Source organism: Panulirus ornatus, chromosome 6 (genome assembly GCF_036320965.1).
Source record: "Panulirus ornatus isolate Po-2019 chromosome 6, ASM3632096v1, whole genome shotgun sequence".
Lineage (NCBI taxonomy): Eukaryota > Metazoa > Arthropoda > Malacostraca > Decapoda > Palinuridae > Panulirus > Panulirus ornatus.
Window position 1 is genome coordinate 32,176,331 of NC_092229.1, and position 22,350 is coordinate 32,198,680.

The 22,350-nt window shown below is 37.8% G+C and overlaps 1 protein-coding gene across 1 annotated transcript in view; it reads left to right on the plus strand.

Moving 5' to 3' along the window:
- Positions 1-21,679, plus strand: part of LOC139748897 (S1 RNA-binding domain-containing protein 1-like) — a 714,827-nt gene extending 693,148 nt beyond the window's left edge. Inside the window, exon 13 of the mRNA XM_071662261.1 lies at positions 689-21,679. Coding sequence (XP_071518362.1) covers positions 689-876 — 188 coding nt within the window. The 3' untranslated portion in view covers positions 877-21,679. The remainder of the gene's footprint in view (positions 1-688) is intronic.
- Positions 21,680-22,350: the final 671 nt, after the last annotated feature.

The window sequence follows — 22,350 nt, forward strand, 5'->3', positions numbered from 1 at the left end:
TCTTTTTTACATGATGCCAAAAATGCCTAATGTCTGATAGTGAAATTTTTTGCTTATAAAGTTAAGGTTGCCTGTTTGTAGCATATATGTAAAATTTCTTTGTCATTGCTAGAATTTTGTTGCATCAAGACTATGTAATGTGCTGTCAGTGCAAGACTTTCTTAAAATTAATCATACAGAACATAGTTTTGTAGTAGCAACCACAAAATTTTTTTTTGGATGTAAGCTTTTTACTTTATCTTATTAATAGGTCCATGATAAATATAAGTAACCAATATCATTTGGATTCATCAACAATGTGTAAGAATCCCTGTAACCTGTAAGTAGATTAAGTTCAGCTCATTGTTAGGCATAGAGAATATTTCATATTTCTTTAGCCCAGTCATAGGATGCAAGGACAAGCAAGCCATCTTAGTTTGCTTTGTTTGAGTAGTCCAAGATGCTCTTTTTGTTTGATGCTTAATGAGGGATTTGAAGATGAAGTCAGTTGGTCTGTTGGCACCTTTGATATCATAACAGGTTTGATCCCAAGTTTCCTTTGCCAACCATTTCAGGATGTGGAAGTCTGTCATTATCAAAATGATATGCTATTCTGTCATCATTTTACCTGATTATTATTAAATATTTTAGCTTCTTTGAAAACAATGAACATCTAGAAATAACTGACATCTGTACTTTATCTTTTCAGGTTCAGTGAGAAATGTGACTCACTTTGGGGCGTTTGTTGATGTTGGTCTTGGCAACGACGGCCTTGTTCACACATCAAAAATGGGTGGTATGAGGGTAGAACTAGGAAATATAGTGGAAGTGACAGTAATTGCTATAGAAAAAGAACGTGGACGAATAAGTCTGATGTTAGAGCGAGTACTTGGTTAAGAAGTCCATTAAAACTTTTATACCACAGAATTGACTATCCTTACTGCTGGCATTTGATGATTAGTTAAGGGGTCTATTGAAATATGTAAACCACAGAATTGAGTATCTTCTGCTGGTGTTTGATGTTCATATCACAAGTGCAAGTGAAGTGGTCAACATTTAAAGTTTCAGTAAACTATCAAATATTCTCAGAATTCTTAAAAGATTACATGTAGTTAGGCTTTTCTTACAGTGCTTACATGAAATAGTACAAAACTGACTAGCAGAATTATACTACTTCCATTGATTTTTCTATAATTTTATAGCAATTTTTTCCATGGCGAACATGGATTTGCTAATGTCATTTGGGTCCAAAGTGTATACTTGTCAGTTCATCTGTCAGTCTGTGCATATAGTAACTCAAATGAAACATCTCTTGAAAGATTTCTGTTCTATATCAGCTTCTGCAGGACATTTAGATTGGAGGGATTAAGCCACCATATTCTGGTTCCCAAGAATATTTTCTCCCCTATCATAGAGTATGGATATAAACAAGCCTCCATACAGTGAGTATACATATAAATAATAGATATTGAAGGTGAATAGATACAGATGTTACAGTAATAATAATAATAATGATAATAGTAATCATCATATGATAATAGATTATTCCTTATATGACTATTTGTAAACTCCAGATTGATGTGAGTAAAACTGAAAGTTGATGGAGAGAGATGAGTGATTATTGGTGCCTATGCACCTGGTCATGAGAAGAAAGATCATGAGAGGCAAGTGTTTTGGGAGCAGCTGAGTGAGTGTGTTAGCAGCTTTGATGCATGAGACCGGGTTATAGTGATGGGTGATTTGAATGCAAAGATGAGTAATGTGGCAGTTGAGGGAATAATTGGTGTACATGGTGTATTCAGTGTTGTAAATGGAAATGGTGAAGAGCTTGTAGATTTGTGTGCTGAAAAAGGATTGGAGATTGGGAAAACCTGGTTTAAAAGAGAGATTTACATAAGATGGCCAGAGGGCATTATTGGATTACGTGTTAATTGGTAGGTGCGCAAAAGAGAGACTTTTTAATGTTAATGCGCTGAGAGGGGCAACTGGGGGGGGATGTTTGATCATTATCTTGTGGAGGCGAAGGTGAAGATATGTAAAGGTTTTCAGAAGAGAAGAGAGTGGTGAGAGTAAGTGAGCTTGGAAAAGAGACTTGTGTAAGGAAGTACCAGGAGAGACTGAGTGCAGAATAGAAAAAGGTGGGAGCAAATGATGTAAGGATGGGATGTATTTAGGGAAGCAGTGATGGCTTGCACAAAAGATGCTTGTGGGAGGTGGGCAGATTAGAAAGGGTAGCAAGTTGTGGGATGAAGAAGTAAGATTGTTAGTGAAAGAGAAGAGAGAGGCATTTGGATGCTTTTTGCATGGAAACAGTGCAAATGACTGGAAGATGTATAAAAGGAAGAGGTAAGAGGTCAAGAGAAAGGTGCAAGAGGTGAAAAAGAGGGCAAATGACAGGTGGTGTGAGAGAGTATCATTAGATTTTAGGGAAAATAAAAAGGTGTTTTGGAAGGAGGTGAACAAAGTACTTAAGACAAGAGAACAAATGGGAACATCGGTGAAGGGGGCAAATGGGGAGGTAATAACAAGTAGTAGTGAAGTGAGAAGGAGATGGAGGGAGTATTTTGAAGGTTTGTTGAATGTGTTAGATGATAGAGTGGCAAATATAGGGTGTTTTGTTCGAGGTGGTGTGTGAAATTAGAGGGTCAGGTAGAATGATTTGATAAACAGAGAAGAGGTAGTGAATGCTTTGCAGAAGAAGAAACTGGCAAGGCAGCGGGTTTGGATGGTATTGCAGTGAAAGTTATTAACAAAGGAGGTGACTGTGTTGTTGATCAGTTGATGAGGATATTCATTGTATGTATGGTTCATGGTGAAGTGCCTGAGGATTGGCGGAATGAATGTATAGTGCCATTGTACTAAGGCAAAGGGGATAAAAGTGTGTTCAAATTACAGAGGTGTAAGTTTGTTGAGTATTCTTGGGAAATTATATGGGAGGGTATTGAGTGAGAGGGTGAAGGCATGTACAGAGCACCAGATTAGGGAGGAGCAGTGTGGTTTCAGAAGTATTAGAGGATGTGTGGATCAGGTGTTTGCTTTGAAGAATGTATGTGAGAAATACTTAGAAAAGCAGATGAGTTTGTATGTAACATTTATGGATCTGAAGAATGCATATGATAGAGTTGATAGAGATACTCTGTGGAAGGTATTAAGAGTATATGGTGTGGTTGGTAAGTTGCTAGAAGCAGTGAAAAGTTTTTATCAAGCTTGTAAGGCATGTGTACAAGTAGGAAGAGAGGAAAGTGATTGGTTCCCAGTGAATGTTGGTTTGCGGCAGGGGTGTGTGATGTCTCCATGGCTGTTTAATTGGTTTATGGATGGGGTTGTTAGGGAGGTGAATGCAAGAGTTTTGGAGAGAGGGGCTAGTATGCAGTCTGTTATGGATGAGAGGGCTTGGGAAGTGAGTCAGTTGTTGTTCGGTGATGATACAGCGCTGGTGGCTGATTCGGGTGAGAAACTGCAGAAGTTGGTGACTGAGTTTGATAAAGTGTGTGAAAGAAGAAAGCTGAGAGTGAATGTGAATAAGAGCAAGGTTATTAGGTTCAATAGGGTTGAGGGACAAGCAGATTAGGAGGTAAGTTTGAAAGGAGAAAAACTGGAGGAAGTGAAATGTTTTAGATATCTGGGAGTGGATTTAGCAGCAGATGAAACTATGGAAGCAGAAGTGAGTCACAGGTAGGGGGAGGGGGCAAAGGTTCTGGAAGCATTGAAGAATGGGTGGAAGGCGAGAACATTATCTCGAACAGCAAAAATGGTTATGTTTGAAGGAATATTGGTTTCAACAATGTTATATGGTTGTGAGGCATGGGCGATAGATAGGGTTGTGCAGAGGAGGGTGGATGTGTTGGAAATGAGATGTTTGAGACAATATGTGGGGTGAGGTGGTTTGATCGAGTAAATAATGAAAGGGTAAGAGAGATGTGTGGTAATAAAAAGAGTGTGGTTGAGAGAGCAAAAGAGGGTGTTCTGAAATGGTTTGGTCACATGCAGAAAATGAGTGAGGGAAGATTGACAAAGAGGATATATGTGTCAGAGGTGAGGGAACAAGGAGAAGTGGGAACCAAATTGGAGGTGGAAGGATGGATTGAAAAAGATTTTGAGTGATGACGGGGCCTGAGCATACAGGAGGGTGAAAGGCATGCAAGGAATAGAGTGAATTGGAATGATGTGGTATACCGGGGTCGACGTGCTGTTAGTGGATTGAACCAGCATATGTGAAGCGTCTGGAGTAAACCATGGAAAGTTGTGTGGGGCCTGGATGTGGAAAGGGAGCAGTGGTTTCAGTGCATTACACATGACAGCAAGAGACTGTATATGTGCACGTGTGTGCATTTATGTATATACATGTGTATGTGGATGGGTTGGGCCATTCTTTCTTCTGTTTCCTTGCACTACCTCGTTAATGCAGGAGAAAGCATTAAAGTATAATAAGAAGAAAAATAATGATTATTTGTGATATATACCACTCCCAATTTGAGTCTAAAAAACTCAGACATAATCTACTAGAAACATGTATGGATCAGGGTGACGTGCCTGAGGATTGGCAAAATGCATGCATGGTGCCATTGTATAGAGGCAAAGGGGATAAAGGTGAGTGTTCATACTACAGAGGTATAAGTTTGTTTAGTATTCCTGGGAAATGATATGGGCAGGTATTGACTGAGAGGGTAAAGGCATGTACAGAGCATTAGATTGGGAAGAGCAGTGTGTTTTCAGAAGTGGTAGAGGATGTGTGGATCAGGTGTGTTCTTTAAAGAATGTGTGTGAGAAATACTTAGAAAAACAGATGGATTTGTATGTGGCATTTGTGGATCTGTAGAAGGCATATGATAGGGTTGATAGAGATGCTTTGAGGAAGGGCTTAAGAGTATATGGTGTGGGAGGTAAGCTGTTAGAAGTACTGAAAAGTTTATATCAAGGATGAAAGACATGCATACAACTAGAAAGAGAAGAGAGTGATTGGTTCCGCTGCTAAATTCACTCCCAGATATTTAAAACACTTCACTTCCTCCAGTTTTTCTCCATTAAAACTTATCTCCTAATTAATTTGTCCCTCAGCCCTATTGAACCTAACTCTTGCTCTTATTCACCTTGCTCTTACTCACATTTACTCTCAACTTTCCTCTTTCACACGCTTTACCAAACCATCACCAACTTCTGCAATTTCTCACCCGAATCAGCCACCAGTGCTGTATCATCAGTGAACAACAATTGACTCACTTCCCAAACCCTCTCATCCACAACAGACTGCATACTTGCCCCTCTCTCCAAAATTCTTGCATTCACCTCCCTAACAGTCCCTTTCATAAAGAAATTAAACGGCCGTGGAGACATCACGCATTCGTGCCGCACTATGCATGCATTCTGCCAATCCTCAGGCACTTCACCATGTACCATACATATATTAAATATCCTTACCAACCATTCATCAACACAGTCACCCCCTTTTTTGATAAATTCCACTACAGTACCATCCAAACCCACCACCTTGCTGGCTTTCATCTTCCTCAAAGCTTTCACTACCCCTTCTCTGTTTACCAAACCATTCTTCCTGACCCTCTCACTTCTCACACCACCTCAGCCAGAACACCCTATATCTGCCACTCTGTCATCAAATGCATTCAAAAAACCTTCAAAATACTCTCTCCATCTCCTCACTTCACCACTACTTGTTATTACCTCCCTATTATCCCCTTTCACTGATGTTCCCATTTGTTCTCTTGTCCTGCATACTTTATTTACCTCCTTCCAAAACATCTTTTTATTCTCCCTAAAATTTAATGGTACTCTCTCACCCCAACTCTCATTTGCCTTCTTTTTCACCTCTTGCACCTTTCTTTTGACCTCCTGCATCTTTCTTTCATTCATACATATACAGTTATTTATGTAACAATTACCATTAGTTTACTAAATCTAAAACAATATAGTGTTATGTCAGGGACATTAATGGCTTGTTTGCTTTAGTGTTTAGACAAGGGAGTTGATCTCTGCTTATCCTTTGGTGGTATCAATTAGGTTCTTGATTTGGATACTCTTAGTTAATATTACCTGATATATGAATCTGATTAGTATTTGTGTATGAAGTGATAAAGGGATTTAGGGTTTAGGGAAGACTTTGATGTCATGTATGAAAGCCTTTAAAGAAAGAAATTTATTCTATAGAGCTGAAGCATTTTATGTCACAAGTGTGGAACAAGTGGCAATATGAATTTAAAGTGGGAAAATTTCTTTATTTGATACCTCTTGTAAAACATACATGAGTGGTCCTTGCCATCCAAAATATCTAGAAAATGAAATGCTAAGTTGTTTCACCACTAAAAGAATATCTGCCTAAAACAGATGAAATAGTCTTTATCATTGCACTCCCACAGTGTCAACAGAGGTCCTGCAGGTTGTTCCCTGGTTAACACCCATTGAACTTTTCTTTAGGCAAGCCAGTTTTGATGTGAAGATCTGCCATGTTACTGAAACTAAAGTGAGTCATTGTATTATTTTTAATTTGAAAGCTATAATGGAGGAAAGCATTGTACACAACTTAGGCATAGAACTGAATTTGTTGATTTGGTAACCCAGATTATGATGCAAAGAGATTTCTGAACATAAGCAAGTTAAACCACAGATTGCAGTGGGACTGACTCCTGTTATGAGTTTTGATCATTTAGAGGATACATAAGAGAAGCAGTCATGATATCAGTTTTGATATTAGATTTTTGCTCATTACATGGATGAGGTGGTTCAGCAGGTGTAGTCAGATAAGAAAAAACTCAAGATCAGAATATAATGATGTGTATTACTTGTTCAATGTTGGCAAAACTCAAATCAGATGCAAGTTTGTGATTTCTAAGCTGGAGAGTTTATTGAGTAACCAGGTTGATGTATCATTTGGAAAGGTAGATTAACAGTTTTCACTTCTCATAATTCAGATATTCAACAGATTTTACAAGGATTTGTGGGACCCAGCAATGAATTGGCTTTTCAAAACACCACTGAAAAAGTAGTTAGAATTGGTAATAAAAGTCTTGGAAGTAAATTTAGGATTTTAAGTAAATGCTGAATGAGACATCCGAGCTGTTACTTAAATGTTTTATTTTTAGGTTACTCTTTCATGTTTGTGATGTTTAGAAGTTGCTAGCAACTGTTATGAGTCCAGTCTGTGGGTTGTCCTCTTGTGCACTTAAACTGTTCTTTACTTGAAAATGATTTAGTTAAGGCATTAGTACAAGAGAGTATGTTATGAGCTGAATAAAGTAATACAGCTTCATTGGTAATGTTGATGAAGTCCAGAAGGCACAGAGATATATCCCTGGCAAGGGCTACCTTTTCATTAGATAAAAAAGTCGATTAGCTGCATCGCCCTTTGCTCATAAGAATTCAAGAGAAAAATAGAATATTAGATATTTTTATGTCTAATGATCATTATTATTATTTAGTTTGTTTTAGAATGTTCTTCTGTAATCACCAGACTAGTTAGTAAGCCTTCTAGAAGCATTGAACCTATCACTCAGAATTCATTGTTAGTGTCATTATAAAACTTTTTTGCTGTATCTATTTTGTATATGTTATGTATTGGAAATATGTAATGTTCCAATTTTTGGAAATTTACCTTTTTATTATGACTGGTAGTACTGATGATAATCATTCCTTGATAGAAAGAATACTGCCCACAAATCTCCTGTATGTTACAGAAGGCAACTAAGAAGGGTGTAGTGGGTGGCTGGAAATCTTCCCATACTTTTTTTTTTTTCAAGTGAAGCATCTGAGGAAGGACCCAAGAAAGGATTTTTTCCCTTTAATGCTCATGAGTGTGTTCTTGATGATATCTTATTTATGTGGAAAACAGTGAACTTGTAAGAAAGAATGCTGATACCATTACTGCTACTATGATTACATCTACTTCAGCTTCTGCCTATATACTACTGCTACTATTTACTACTACTACTAGTACCACCACCATTTCTACCACTGTCACTGCTGCCACTGTTATTAAAACTACAACCAGGGCAATGACAATTATGACTATGACTACTGCTAACTACTACTACTTTTTTTTTATACCCATTTGATTGTGCCTCAGCAAGGGAGCATTACGAACAAACAGACAGCCACCACATTTGCACAGATTGACTCTCCAACTGTCATGTATAATGTACAAAAACCAGAGGCTACCATTTGTATCAAGCCTCACAGACCTTTGTTTATCATTTTTTTTTTTTTCCCCCCTGGTTCAGCACATTGACATTGTCCTTCCCCTGTATACCACATCAATCCAATCAGTTTTGTGTATAGCACACTACTCTACTTCCAGAATGTTCAGGCCTCGATACCTCGATTGCTCTTTATCTCTCTGCATCACTTTTATTCTTTGTCTTTCCACATCTTGCCCCATCCAGCTCTGATGCAAAGATCCTCCCAGTCACACTGCATTTACTACAGCACCTCTCTTTTATACTGTCATTCCCTACGTGATCGATCTATCTCATGCCACATTGCAAACTTGAACAAATTGGTGTTCAGGAGTGTCATGTTTGAGAAGAAATCTGTTTTGGGAGATAAATCCCACACCTTATTCAACTTGTAATTTTTCGTGTGTTTATGGTTGATTTTTTTAACATTATTGTGAAAAAAGGCTCCTCAACCATGTAGTATTTCATTTTGACCCATGAATAATTTTCTTACCCATTTAATATTTATGTGCATCCAGTTGTTTTTCAGTAATAAAGTAATTTTAACAATGCGTACCACATATCCTTGATAAAAGCATTCCAGAAGAAAGTGAACATATTTCTTTGTAAATGAATAAACAATTCTAGACCAAACTAACAAGTGAGAGGTTTGGTATAGAGGGTAACTGGAGGCGTGGTATAGGTGGAAAGCCATAACACAAAAGTCTGGCAGAAATTTTAAACAATAAAAACATATACTGTATGTGAGCATAAATGATATTAATGAATTACTGGTAGCAATTTGAGAGGCTTTGTTTATCGCTCTTAGACAAGCAGAAAATACATGGAACATACGTAAGTTTCTTGTTTATCAAGTCTCCTTTATTTGCTGTTCTTTTTGTGTTCATGTGTGCATTATATATTGCTACAAAGAAAGGTTATAAAAAATAGATACATTTCATAGGGAAAGCAGCAGGATGGTTTATGGGTGGAGGGTTGGTACAGCGTAGCTGAGGAGGCAAGAGTAGGGTGTAGACCACCATCCACACACATTTTATGTAGATGAAATTAAAGAAAGAAATCAGTGGAGCTGTAAAGAGAGTTGCAAACTAATAAAGAATAACATTTGAAAATTAAATAAACAATAACCAGCATACTGTACACACGAACACAAAAGCTAATGTTCTTAGATGACAGAATGATATGTAAGGGAAACTTGATAAACATATACAATAACATATGTTTGAAATATTTTAAACTTTGCTAAATGTGATAACACAGTAAAAGCTTGCAAGACTACTAAAGATTGATTATTGATGATGTATATGGTCAGTTACAGTAAGTACTTTTATATTATTTATAAGGTCATCTGTGGCAGACTGTTTGGCATGAATACCCACACATCTGCTGCCTCTAGCATCCTGTAGCAACCCCTCCTCTCACCAAGACTGCTTCTTGTCTATCAACCTGGATTCAGTTTTGCAGCATTATTCCCCTCTTGGCTGCCTTCTTTGTACACCTGTATTTGTCTTTAACCTATGAATACATTCAAGGCAGCCCTGATTAACTTTGGTGCTCTATTCCTGGAAAGTGCAACTCTTAGTAAAATGAAAAAGTAAATCCATTTTCCCATTACTATAGATCTGGCTTGAGAATATGTTCATAATGAAAGATAAAATAAGTTGAACACTGACCAGAGGTGGTGGAGTTAGGCAGGATTGTGTGTGGATAAAACAAGGTGAACTTGTAGATCAAACTGGTTGGGTGGACTCTTATGGTTTCATTTGCTGCTTTGGTTTGATCTTGAAGAATTTATCCAAAAGTATTGGACTTGCTTTCTTTGTTTTTCATTAGATGAGAAAAAGAGTCCAGTTCTATTGAGGAACTTCTTACTCTGAAGTAGTGTTGTAGCCTTAAAGGTGAATGTGCCCATAAAAGGGCTTGGATGGTTTTGCAGTGGAATTTATTAAAAAAGGGGGTGACTGTATTGTTGACTGGTTGGTAAGGTTATTTAATGAATGTATGACTCATGGTGAGGTGCCTGAGGACTGGCAGAATGCTTGCATAGTGCCGTTGTACAGAGGCAAAGGAGATAAGAGCAAGTGCTCAAATTCCAGAGGTATATGTTTGTTGAGTATTCCTGGGAAATTATATGGGAGGGTATTGATTGAAGAGCAGTGTGGTTTCAGAAGTGGTAGAGGATGTGTGGATCAGGTGTTTGCTTTGAAGAATGTATGTGAGAAATACTTAGAAAAGCAAATGGATTTTTATGTAGCATTTATGGATCTGGAGAAGGCATATGATAGAGTTGATAGAGATGCTCTGTGGAAGGTATTAAGAATATATGGTGTGGGAGGTAAGTTGTTAGAAGCAGTGAAAAGTTTTTATCGAGGATGTAAGGCATGTGTACGTGTAGGAAGAGAGGAAAGTGATTGGTTCTCAGTGAATGTAGGTTTGCGGCAGGGGTGTGTGATGTCTCCATGGTTGTTTAATTTGTTTATGGATGGGGTTGTTAGGGAGGTGAATGCAAGAGTTTTGTAAAGGGGGGCAAGTATGCAGTCTGTTGTGGATGAGGGAGCTTGGGAAGTGAGTCTGTTGTTTTTCGCTGATGATACAGCACTGGTGGCTTATTTGGGTGAGAAACTGCAGAAGCTGGTGACTGAGTTTGGTAAAGTGTATGAGAGAAGAAAGCTGAGAGTAAATGTGAATAAGAGCAAGGTTATTAGGTACAGTAGGGTTAAGGGACAAGCAAATTGGGAGGTAAGTTTGAATGGAGAAAAACTGAAGGAAGTGAAGTGTTTTAGATATCTGGGAGTGGATTTGGCAGTGGATGGAACCATGGAAGTGGAAGTGAATCATAGGGTGAGGGAAGGGGTGAAAGTTCTGGGAGCATTGAAAATGTGTGGAAGTCGAGAATGTTACCTTGGAAAGCAGAAATGGGTATGTTTGAAGGAATAGTGGTTCCAACAATGTTATATGGTTGCGACGGTAGATGTGCTGGAAATGAGATGTTTCAGGACAATATGTGGTGTGAGGTGGTTTGATTGTGTAAGTAATGAAATGGTAAGAGAGATGTGTGGTAATAAAAAGAGTGTAGTTGAGAGAGCAGAAGAGTGTGTTTTGAAATGGTTTGGTCACATGGAGAGAATGAGTGAGGAAAGATTGACAAAGAGGATATATGTGTCAGAGGTGGAGGGAACGAGGAGAAGTGGGAGACCAAATTGGAGATGGAAAGATGGAGTTAAAAAGATTTTGAGTGATCAGGGCCTGAACATGCAGGAGGGTGAAAGGTGTGCAAGGAATAGAGTGCATTGGAACGATGTGGTATACCAGGGTCGACGTGCTGTCAATGGATTGAACCAGGGCATGTGAAGCGTTTGGGGTAAACCATGGAAAGATCTGTGGGGCCTGGATGTGGAAAGGGAGCTGTGGTTTCAGTGCATTATCACATGATGGCTAGAGACTGAGTGTGAATGAATGTGGCCTTTGTTGTCTTTCCTAGCACTGCGTCGCGCACATGCGGGGGGAGGGGGTTTTCATTTCATGCGTGGTGGGATGGCAACGGGAATGAATAAGGGCAGACAGTATGAATTATGTACATGTGTATATATGTATATGTCTGTGTTTGTGTATATATGCATACGTTGAGATGTATAGGTATGTATATGTGCGTGTGTGGACGTGTATGTATATACATGTGTACGTGGATGGGTTGGGCCATTCTTTCGTCTGTTTCCTTGCGCTACCTCACTAACGCAGGAGACAGCGAAAAAGTATAATGAATAAATAGATATAAAATACAAGGGATCCTGGGATTTGATTCATATTAATGGTATTATCCACCAGCCAAGCAACTTGGGAACTGCCATCTCTCCCTGCATCATCTTGAAAATAGCCATTGGGCTTTTGATGAGGAGACAGGTATTGTTTGAACAGTAAGAGCTACTTCAGCTTGTGATTCTAGTTCCAGTAAACCTTCATTTGAGTGACTGTCTCTATGTGATACAAGCAACTTTCCCAAGTCAGCCTCCCTCACTTCATCACAACAAACGTTTTAAAGTATAAATGATATAACATTGAACCCTTGGGATGATATTTTCAAAGTGGACATTATAATTTTATGAATTTAGTGACTGCAACTTACAAGTCTGTGTTCCTCAACTGACAGAGGGCATTAAAGCATAAGACCATTTGAGTAATGCTACATGGCGCCTACCTTTACTGCCAAACAAACATTAGATACTATATTAATGGTAAACTGATAAACGAGTATCAAATGCCATACTGTGCACTTACCCGAGTAAAGGTAAGGATTTCTTTGTCATTATAGAGGGGCTCCTCCACAGTTCAGAAGGATGATGTTATTGACCTTAATAAATTTGAACAACAAATATACTAATACATTGTAATCCTCAGTTGTGTTGTTGCTGAAAATCACAAGAAAAATCCAAATTGATGATAATTTCATGGAAGATATTTTAGATCTGTACTCACTCAGACATGATTTGTCTGGAAAAGAGAAATGCTGGAAGAGCTGCTGGGAATGCCAGTGATCAGTCTGATGCCTACTTATGAGTGTCAACCAGTCAACACTTAATTTTTTTACAAGCTGTACAGTTAACAAATTTTCCAAAACCTTTTTTTACCTAGTTACCTGGCAAATCTATAAAAAGTCCTGTGGAAGAAACAGTCCAGCATTTTGAGAGTCTGGATTTTAGAGAGATTTTTGTGATTATTATGGCAACAGAAAGAAAGTTAAGATGATGGTAACAGAGTTTAGGAGTGCTTTTGAAAGAAAGTTGAGACTGATTATGAACAGAAAGCAATGTATTGAGGTGCAACAGTTTCACCAGATGGTTTGAGTGTAAGTTTGAATGTGGAGGATGTAGGGTGCTTTAGGTATCAAAGAGTGGACATGGCTGTAGATGGAACTATGGGGGCTGAAGTGTGTTATAGGGAGTTATAGTGGAGTTTAAGGATCTGTGTATATTGAGGAGTGTGTGGAAGGAAAGGTCATAGAAATGGGTATGTTTGAAGATATAGTATTTCCATCTGTGTTGTATGGAAGTGAGTCTTGGTCCTTGTTTGCAAAAGGAAAAAGTAGATTTATTTGAAATATTTGGTGTGAGGCAATTTGAACAGTGTAGTTACAGTGTAAGAGGGGTCTGGTACTTAGACCAATCTGATTAAGATATCTGATTATGATGTAATGTAATGGGTCCAATATGAATGGAGAAGATGAGTGTAAAATGACAGACTTAGAGTATCTGTTTTTCATAAGTGAAGGGACCAAAGATCTTATTCTCTTCTCCCTCTTCCTCCCCCCCTTATGACACATTTCTTCGCTAATACTCTCCATATTTTTGAACCATTTCATCACACCTTGGTAATTTCTGTTAATCTTGCTATGCTTATTATCACACCTCTTTTTTACATAATCATACCTAACTTGATCAATTTGCCTCACATCACACATTATTCCCAAGCATATCGTTTCTTGTGCATTCAGATTCAGATTCACATCCATACATCATTGGGATTACTATACCTTCATGCATACCCATCTTTGCCCTAACGGATGTTGACCTTCCCTACCACACATTCCCAAGTGCATTTAGGACCAAGGCCCCCCTCTCCCACCCTATGACTCACTTCAGCCACCTAGGTCCATTTATTGCTATATTCACTCAAGCCATCAAAAGCACTCCACTTCCTATAGGTGCTCTCCAATCAAATGTACACTCAAACCAATCTGTCTCATCCCCTCATACAACTTTCTCCATTCACACACTTTCCTAGACTTTGTCACTGGCTTCTGGAGTTCCATCCAGAAATCTGATACAAGAGCTGTTTCATCTGTATAGAGGAACAGGTTCACCTCCCAAGTTCCCATCCACAGTATACACTAGACCCACCCCCCACTCTTGGAATCTTGCATTCACTTCCCTCACCACCCTATCCATGAATAGATTAAGCTTTCAAGGTGACTTGATATATCTATGACAGACACACAGTCATTTAGAACAACCAGCCTCATCCTGTCCTGCTTACTCTCCTAGTTAAAGAAAAAACTTTACTACATTCAGTATCTTAACATTTACCTGTATATTCCTGGCACTTTGAACAAAGCCTCTCTGTGAACCCTGTGAAACTCTTTTTCCAGTCCCTTAATTGCCATGTACAATTCTCTCTCTCTACAAGTATTTTTTTTAACACAAAATCTCTGCACATCCTTTCTCAAGCCACGAAGCTTCTCCACAATCAGATATTATGTGGATGGCACCACCCTCTGTCCCCACTCTCCATACTTCCTACCAGTTATACTCAACTGACTTATAACTCTGTAATTTGAGAGTTTGCTTTTGTTCCCCATGCCTTTATTCGAGTATAAAGGTACTATACTTGCATTCTCCTCTCCTTAGACACCTCACCTTAGGCCACATAAATGCTAATTATCCTAACTAACTTAATCAACAACACTTGTCATTCCCTTCCACTCCCAGACTTCATTGGAAGCAAAGCTTTTGCATATCGCATCTGCCAACCCATTCTTTAACAAATTCAACAGTTCTCCAAAATATTCACTCCATATTCTTTTAACCCCTTCTTTGCTGTTACCACTTTCCCATTTGCTTTCCTCACTTTAGCTTCCAACTGTTTTCTTGTTCTCTAAACAGTGTTCACCTTCCAAAACATTTTATTATTGGCTCTGAAATTGATCTTACATGATCTCTTATTGGCTCTCTGTTGTAGCTCCTGTGTCTTCCTCTTGATTTCCAGCTGCTTTCTCTTGTACACTTCATAATCTCTCACACTCTTGCCTTGTACACACCTACCACACACCTTTCTTTTCTCTTTGGCTAACAGTTTGACTTCCTCATCCTACATCTCACCACCCTCTCATTCTTCCACCTCCCATCTTCTGTATGCTGTTTACTTCAGCCACATATGTGAGCACTTTTTCCATAATTACCACCCACTGCTCTCTCATTCTTTTTGTTTCCTTTATTTTCTTCAGAAATACCTTCCACTCTTCTCCCATTCCTCTTGTAGCATATCTCTCTCCCTCTGCAACTCTTTACTCAATATCTTTGTGATTCTGCACATAGGTATCTTTTACAAGCTCTTTCACTTTCACCACTTAATTCACACACATTATCTTTTTTCCCAAACCAATATAAGCTTTCACTCTGCCTCATCCACCAAGAAATAATCAAACATCCCTCCTATTGCCCTTCTTACATTGTACACATCCAAAAATCTTTCATCTGCATCCTCTTAGTTACACATGATATAGTAATGCCCATTAACCTCAACCTCCTCTCACCCACCTGTACCTACATCCACCTATACTTGTGTATGTACCTTTATTTTTCCTCAGTCACCAATCTTTTTTTCAGCATGCAGCTCAACAAGCTGATCCCAACTTTCATTTACATAAGGTACCCAATGCCCTCCAGTTTTACCTTCAACTGCCACATCACCCACTCTTTCCTTGAGATACAGTAACACCAAAATACAATCCTATAGATCAAAACTGATGAAGCATTCACTCAGCTCCACTAGCAAAGTTTATCATCCTCCCTCATTCAACCCACTAACAGGTGCATAAGTACAAACATCCTTTCTTTGTCCATTCTCATTTTAACTCACAACAGTCTTGAACTCACCTCTTTACACTCTTTAACCTAGGCCCTCAGCTCCATCATCAGAACTGCCATCTTTTCCTTTGCTCTATCATTCAACTAACCCCAGACTTACCCCCTAAACATTCCTGAGCTATTCTATTTCCTTCTCCTTCAACTTGATTTCAGTCAAAGCCAGATCATCGAGGGTTTACTCATATAACGTAGTGCCTATCTTTCTCTTCCTCTCATCTTATACCAAAGAATGGATTTGCAAGGAGAAATCATTTCACTTTTTTTCTTCTTTTTTCAGTAGGATGGCAAGGTTTCCAGCCCCCTCTGTTCCTCCCCATTAATTGTCTCTTACAACACACAGGAGATATGTGGGTAGTTTTTTTACTTCTCTGTCTCCAGGGTAAAGGAAATTTGTGTAGAAAAAGTTTCTCTTTGTGGATTGAGTTATAGAAAGGATTGATGACATCCTGGATGAGGGAGAGAAACCCAACAGTGTTGGCTTTCTGTACTGCTATCACTGCTCCTCTTGGATACAGACATGTAGTACAGTACAATAACTTGGTCCTAAGTCACTGGACTCTTTCAAGGCCCCTTGGGTATCTGTATAATTTGTCTGATTGTGGGGAGTTACTTATTATAACTTGTATGTATGGGCTTTAGGTTAGCTATATGTTATCAACATTCCAGTCATATAATTTGATTTTTGTAGAAGGTAAAAAAAAGAACTGGGATACTGGCAGTAGTTCACAGTACACTTAGTTACCTGTTTATTGTAGATATAACAGAAGACTCTGTGAACATTTCTTGGTAGGGGTATTCTGAAAAAAGCTGGGAAGCTAGTCATTGTTGGAGGTGTTATAATTGATTTATATAGTAATGCACTGATGTTTTAGCTACATGATGGTGGAGATAATTCATACAGCCATATTTAGAATTTGTTATTGATTTGTTATCTCTCAAATAGTGGATGCTGTACAATGCTGGAATTAAATTCATAGTCACTGATGCAAATTTAGGTGACTGTACAAAATCCTTGGGCTGTAGACTTGAATGAAACCTTGGTAATGTATATTGATTGTAATGAAGACTTTAAAGCCCTCAATTACTTTTTATTTTTTATTTATTAAGAATTTTGTTACGGTTAACATTATTTTACTGGCCATCAATCACGGGAACATAAAATTCCACCATAGTTGAAAATGTAAACACATTACCACTTTCTTAGTGAAACCAGTAATCATAAACAAGCGCTATTCAAGAATCTTCCAGGCAATGTTAGTTTAGACCTGCCATATCTTTATCTGGTAAGAGGAGCTCATGAAAAATTTCCATGTGATTATTTAGATAGAAGTGTATTTAGAGCTCTTATCCTTGATGTTGGACTTTTAATAATTTTTTGTATTTTGCATCTCATAAATAACCTGTGTAGAATAATGTATGGAATCTCATCAGAGTTGATAGGTGTTGGTCACTGTTGATGTATTTAACTTGCAGCACTACCCTTAAGGTAGTAAATTATATGAATTTAGAAGTAAACTTTTAAATGGTGTTCTTGAGGTTTGATCTTTCAGTTCAAAAAGTTCATTATTACCATGCTCCTGCATGTAATTCTCCATGGCACTAATAGGCTTTTAGATTTCATGTGACCATAGAGGCAGAGGAGACAACTAGCTTTTCAGTTGAATTTTTAAACCAAATATAAGATTGAAGGATGTGTCAAAAACAGTTTCTTAAGATTGAGGGATGAGTCAATTTTTTTTATGGTAAAGAAACAGGATGACCTATGGGATAGACAAAGGGCTTAGAATTTTTTGAAAGCTGTTGGGAAGTTGACATCCTGAAAATTTCTTCTGGTAATGCAAATGTGTATGTGCTTCACCTGAATGAGTTAAACAAAGAAATGTATAACATTAAGTACATTAATGTTATGTGAAAAAGAACATTGATTATGTACTATTTGTCCCATTTCTGAGATTTTTCTTGCTTGTTGATATGCCTAATAAGGAAGGCATGTTAAGTCCAAAATAGCTTAATCCTGAACAGAAGTTGAAGTTTGAATCTGTTTTGATGGTTGTCAAATTGCTTATCTTATGGGCTGCTTTGATAATATCAAAGATTATTTTAGACTCCATTTATCATGATTTTTTAAGGTTTGCTTTTTCTGTTTTCTTTTTAAGAACAATTAAGCTCATAAAAAGTTATTTTTTTCTAAAGCAAGATCAGTTTATATTTGTTTTAGAACTTAAGAGCTATCCTTCAAATTCTGTGATGTTTTGCCCCTATGTGGCTAAAAGTTAGTTGTGCTTGAGTTGATAGAGATCTCCAAGGAGTCTATTGCTATTTGATCTAACTTGATTGTAATCTGGATCTAAGATTATAGAATTTGTGTGTTTTACGTCCTGTGGAAACTAAATATTTAGTCAGCTTGGGTGGCTTAGGTAAGACCAAGTATAACAGGTTGGAGGCTCAGATATCAAATATTCCAAAAGAAGTGTTGGGGTCTTTTCAAAAGTTTTGTTTACTCTCAAGGACAGTTGCTGCTACTCTAGTTCTTCTTTCCATATCAAAGCTCTGTCATTGGATTGTTTCTTCCTTTTCTGATAACATTACCAGTTGTAGTTTTCAGACTTCTTCAGTAAAGAAGGATGATAATGATAATCACTAAGTATTTTCGTGTCAGCTCATGATTTTCATTTTCCTCTCAGAGGGCTAGAGGGTTTGTTCAAGTCAGTTCTATCCATCTATATTACTGATGCCCATCCCTCCGGGAACTTCCATCAAGGGGATGGCCACAGTAAAATAGTCTCCACTTTTAATTTTCCAAAAGAAGGAACAGAGAAGGGGGCCAGGTGAGGATATTCCCTCAGTGGCCCAGTTCTCAGTTCTTAACGCTACCTCGCTAACGCGGGAAATGGCGAATAGTTTGAAAAAAAAAAAAAAAAAAAACTTATCCCTGATATTCCATGCCTCACTTGCATACACCATTCCACACATTTTCCCGCCATTTTTCTACCTCCAGTACTCTTCCACTCTATTAGCCAGTATCAAACGTGATCTCCCTCTCACACCAACCCCTTTAATTGTACTTTCATACACTCTCCTTGTACATTCTCTATTTTATTTCCACATGCTCAAACCACTCTACCTGTACCCTGTCATGCATATCTGTCATACACCTCATTACTTTCTTTATTTGATCTAGTCATATCACATGCTCCTTTCAAATAGCTAGTTTGTGCAGCCTGAATTCTTGAGTTCTCTGACTCATTCCATGTCCATGTTTCAGCTACATTGGCTATGGATGGGAAAACTACTGTCCCTTAATCCTTTCTTCATTTCCATACTTACACCTCTACCCTTCATTATTCTGTTAAGGGACCTAACAATTCTCTTACCCTGTACTGCTTTCTCCCTTATTTCTCAATCCACATCACCAGTTTTCCCGAGATAGATCCTAAGTACTTGAAGTCTTACTTTTTCAGTCTTTATTCTTCTATATCTATAACACAGTTTGGTACATTTTCTTCTCTCTCTATAGGGCTTTGCAAAATTTATACTTTCAAGCACCATTACTTTACTTATACTCACATTCATCTTCAAGTTGCCTGTGCTTACACACATCATTGAACACGCTTACAACCTTCTGCAGCTCTCTTCACTCTCAGCAAATAACAAAGTAGCATCTGTAATCACACTTGTGGTAAGGTATGGAGATACCTTACCACCTCACAACACTTCCACCCCGGCCACCTTATTTTTTCGAATGTTGGAGGCTCCAGTCATGGACAAAAATCCTCATCATGGAATGGCCTTAATTGAAAGATTGAGAGCTTAATGACAGGAAAAAAGAAGTGACAAGGGAAACTATTTAACAATTTATAGGAAAAGAAAAATCTGTCTTAAAATGTGCTAGGTCATAGTTATTGGGAAAGACATAAGAGTGGAGGTAAAGTTCTAAAGCTTCAAGGTGTAGGGAAAGAAACAGTTATGAAAATGGCCCACCCTTGAGTTACCAATGGCCATACAGTAATCAGCAGCATGCTGAGTATTCCATTGCTTTCACATCTTTTGTGAAATCCATGGTGACATCACACAGCCCTGCCTAACATCCACATATATACCAGAGCTTCAGCCCAACTCTCCATCCACTCTTACACATGCATTTGCTTCTTAATAGAAGGCTTTGACACCATCCAACATTTGTCCCTCGACCCCATACATTCTTAACATATCTCATAAAACTCTCTACTTGCCTCTGCCGTACTGTAAAGTCAGTTAACAAACAGATATTCTCTGTAGGGTAGAAGCTGACCAAGTAATCTCACTATGCTATCAATATCCTTAAGAAAACCCATATCAGGTATTCTAATTGTGAACCATTAATGTGGTCAGCTGTCTTTCTGTATCTCAGCCATTCTGATGTTACTGGTAAAGAGACTGCATGAACCATGCCTTGTTTTTAATCCATTGTGTGTTGGAAAGAAATAAAGTATATTGCCATGAAGGCAGTCCAGTGATGTACATTTGCTTCTTGCACATGTAATTCAAACATGTTTTCAGATTGATAGAAATCTGTTCTGTGAGGGACTGTTTCAGTTTTCCTAAGCTGCATGCTGTGTGACTCAGAAGGTTTTCAGTAATGAAACAGGATGTCTCATCAAGTATATAAGCTTGGTAGATGAGATGAGGAGGAGAAGCAACTGGCACTTACTTTTCACTGGTTTCATAAATGTGTTGTTATCATTTTGGGTTTAAGGTTACTGGGGATCACTCTATTCCTATAGAGACTTTTCGTTTGCTTAATCAGTGTTGGACGAAAGCTTAGTACAGTATATTATTAACTGTCTTGAAATGAAGTTGATTGTTTTTAGTAGGGATGTGAGAATGCACTCTGCTGGTCTTGGTGAAGAGCTAATATTATGTATTAGCTTGTCTTTTTATTTGATAAAGCAAGTCTTTCAAGATTTGGTGCAAAGAATAAGTTTTTGTGCAGAAAGGCTTGAAAGTTGTATTTGTCAATGACCTGCCTTGATACATTATGTTGGTGTATCTGATTCTTCTATTCTTCAGCAGTTTGGCTTCATTTATGAATCAGCTTGTATGTATGCTGAAAGTTGTATGAAACCCTTGTGGGTAATGTGTCATGACCATAATTTCATATCCTTGGGTCAAGTAACCCAAAGTGAGCAGCTACTGAGGGAATGATGATAATTTTATAGGCTTGTTTAACTTTCATTTATATGGTTCTTAACTGTCATTTTCATGTTCCTTAACTGGAGAGGAATATCGTGCATGTCTTTTGAACTATTGTTTTTTGAATGCAGAAACAAGTCTGAGTGGTTTATTATTTCAAATTAGGTAATAGAATTATATTTTATTTTTCCAGTCCAGGTGAATCAACTCTGTGGTATGCATTTGTATATGATATATATAGATTAGAAATAGATTACTTGATTTGTTGAATTTGTGGTACAGTGATGTGTTCTGGTGAAAGTTGAGAAGAAATGATTGCCAGTGATCAGTGTGTAAATTTATTTCATCGTATATGCAATCCCCTCTAATGTTTTCATATTGAATGTTAATACTAAAGACTGTGCCTTGTTGCAGATCCTGTTGTAAATTGTGGCTGTATTATAGATTGAATCCATTTTAAATTACAGTCTAAATTAATGTAAGTAATACATATGATAATTTTTTTTTGGTTATGTACAATTACTTTCAATACTGAGAGCATTCAACTGGTGAAACTGTATTAGTGTAGGACAATATGCATGATAAATGATTATATGTTAAATATTATTTTCTGATACAATGGATTCAAGGCTGCATCATTATGAGTTGTTTTCAGTGAGTAAGTCCTACTTTTTCATATCAAGAATAAACCAAAATGAATTATCATATGTTTTTTTAGACACAACAGTATGTATTTTTTTTCTTATTTATAATACCCATGACCAATTTCTATGGAAGAATCCTGATGTTATCAGAACCTTTCTAAAGGTTCATACAATCTAAGGCTGCACAGCTTCCAGTAGCAGGGGAATGTACATTTCTTTGGAGTACGAATTTTTTCATGAGACTGTATTCTCATTGATACAGCTTCGCCAAAGATGACATCTCACTCGCAGAGTAATCCATGGTAGCAGAGTCCAGTAACACCTAACCTTACCTTACCTAACTTAACCTATGGTAGAGGAATCCGGCAACACCAGCAATATAAGTTACTTGAGTAACACCAGAGAAAACTTCAAGATGCATTACCTATATTTCAGTATCAGGGATATTAATCCATAAACTATGCATGGGTCGTATACGTTACGGACGACTATTGTGGTGTAGCATTTAGCATATCTGACCATGATGCATTCACGGGCTCAGGGTCGAGCGCATAGGTTCGAATCCTGGTTGTGGCAGTCGATTCAAAGTCAACCCAGTTGTTCATCCACCCCTAGACATTGATTAATGAAATGGGTTCCTGGCTCAAGCTAGGATATATATATATATATTTTTATATTTTTATATTTTTATACTTTGTCGCTCTCTCCTGCATTAGTGAGGTAGCACAAGGA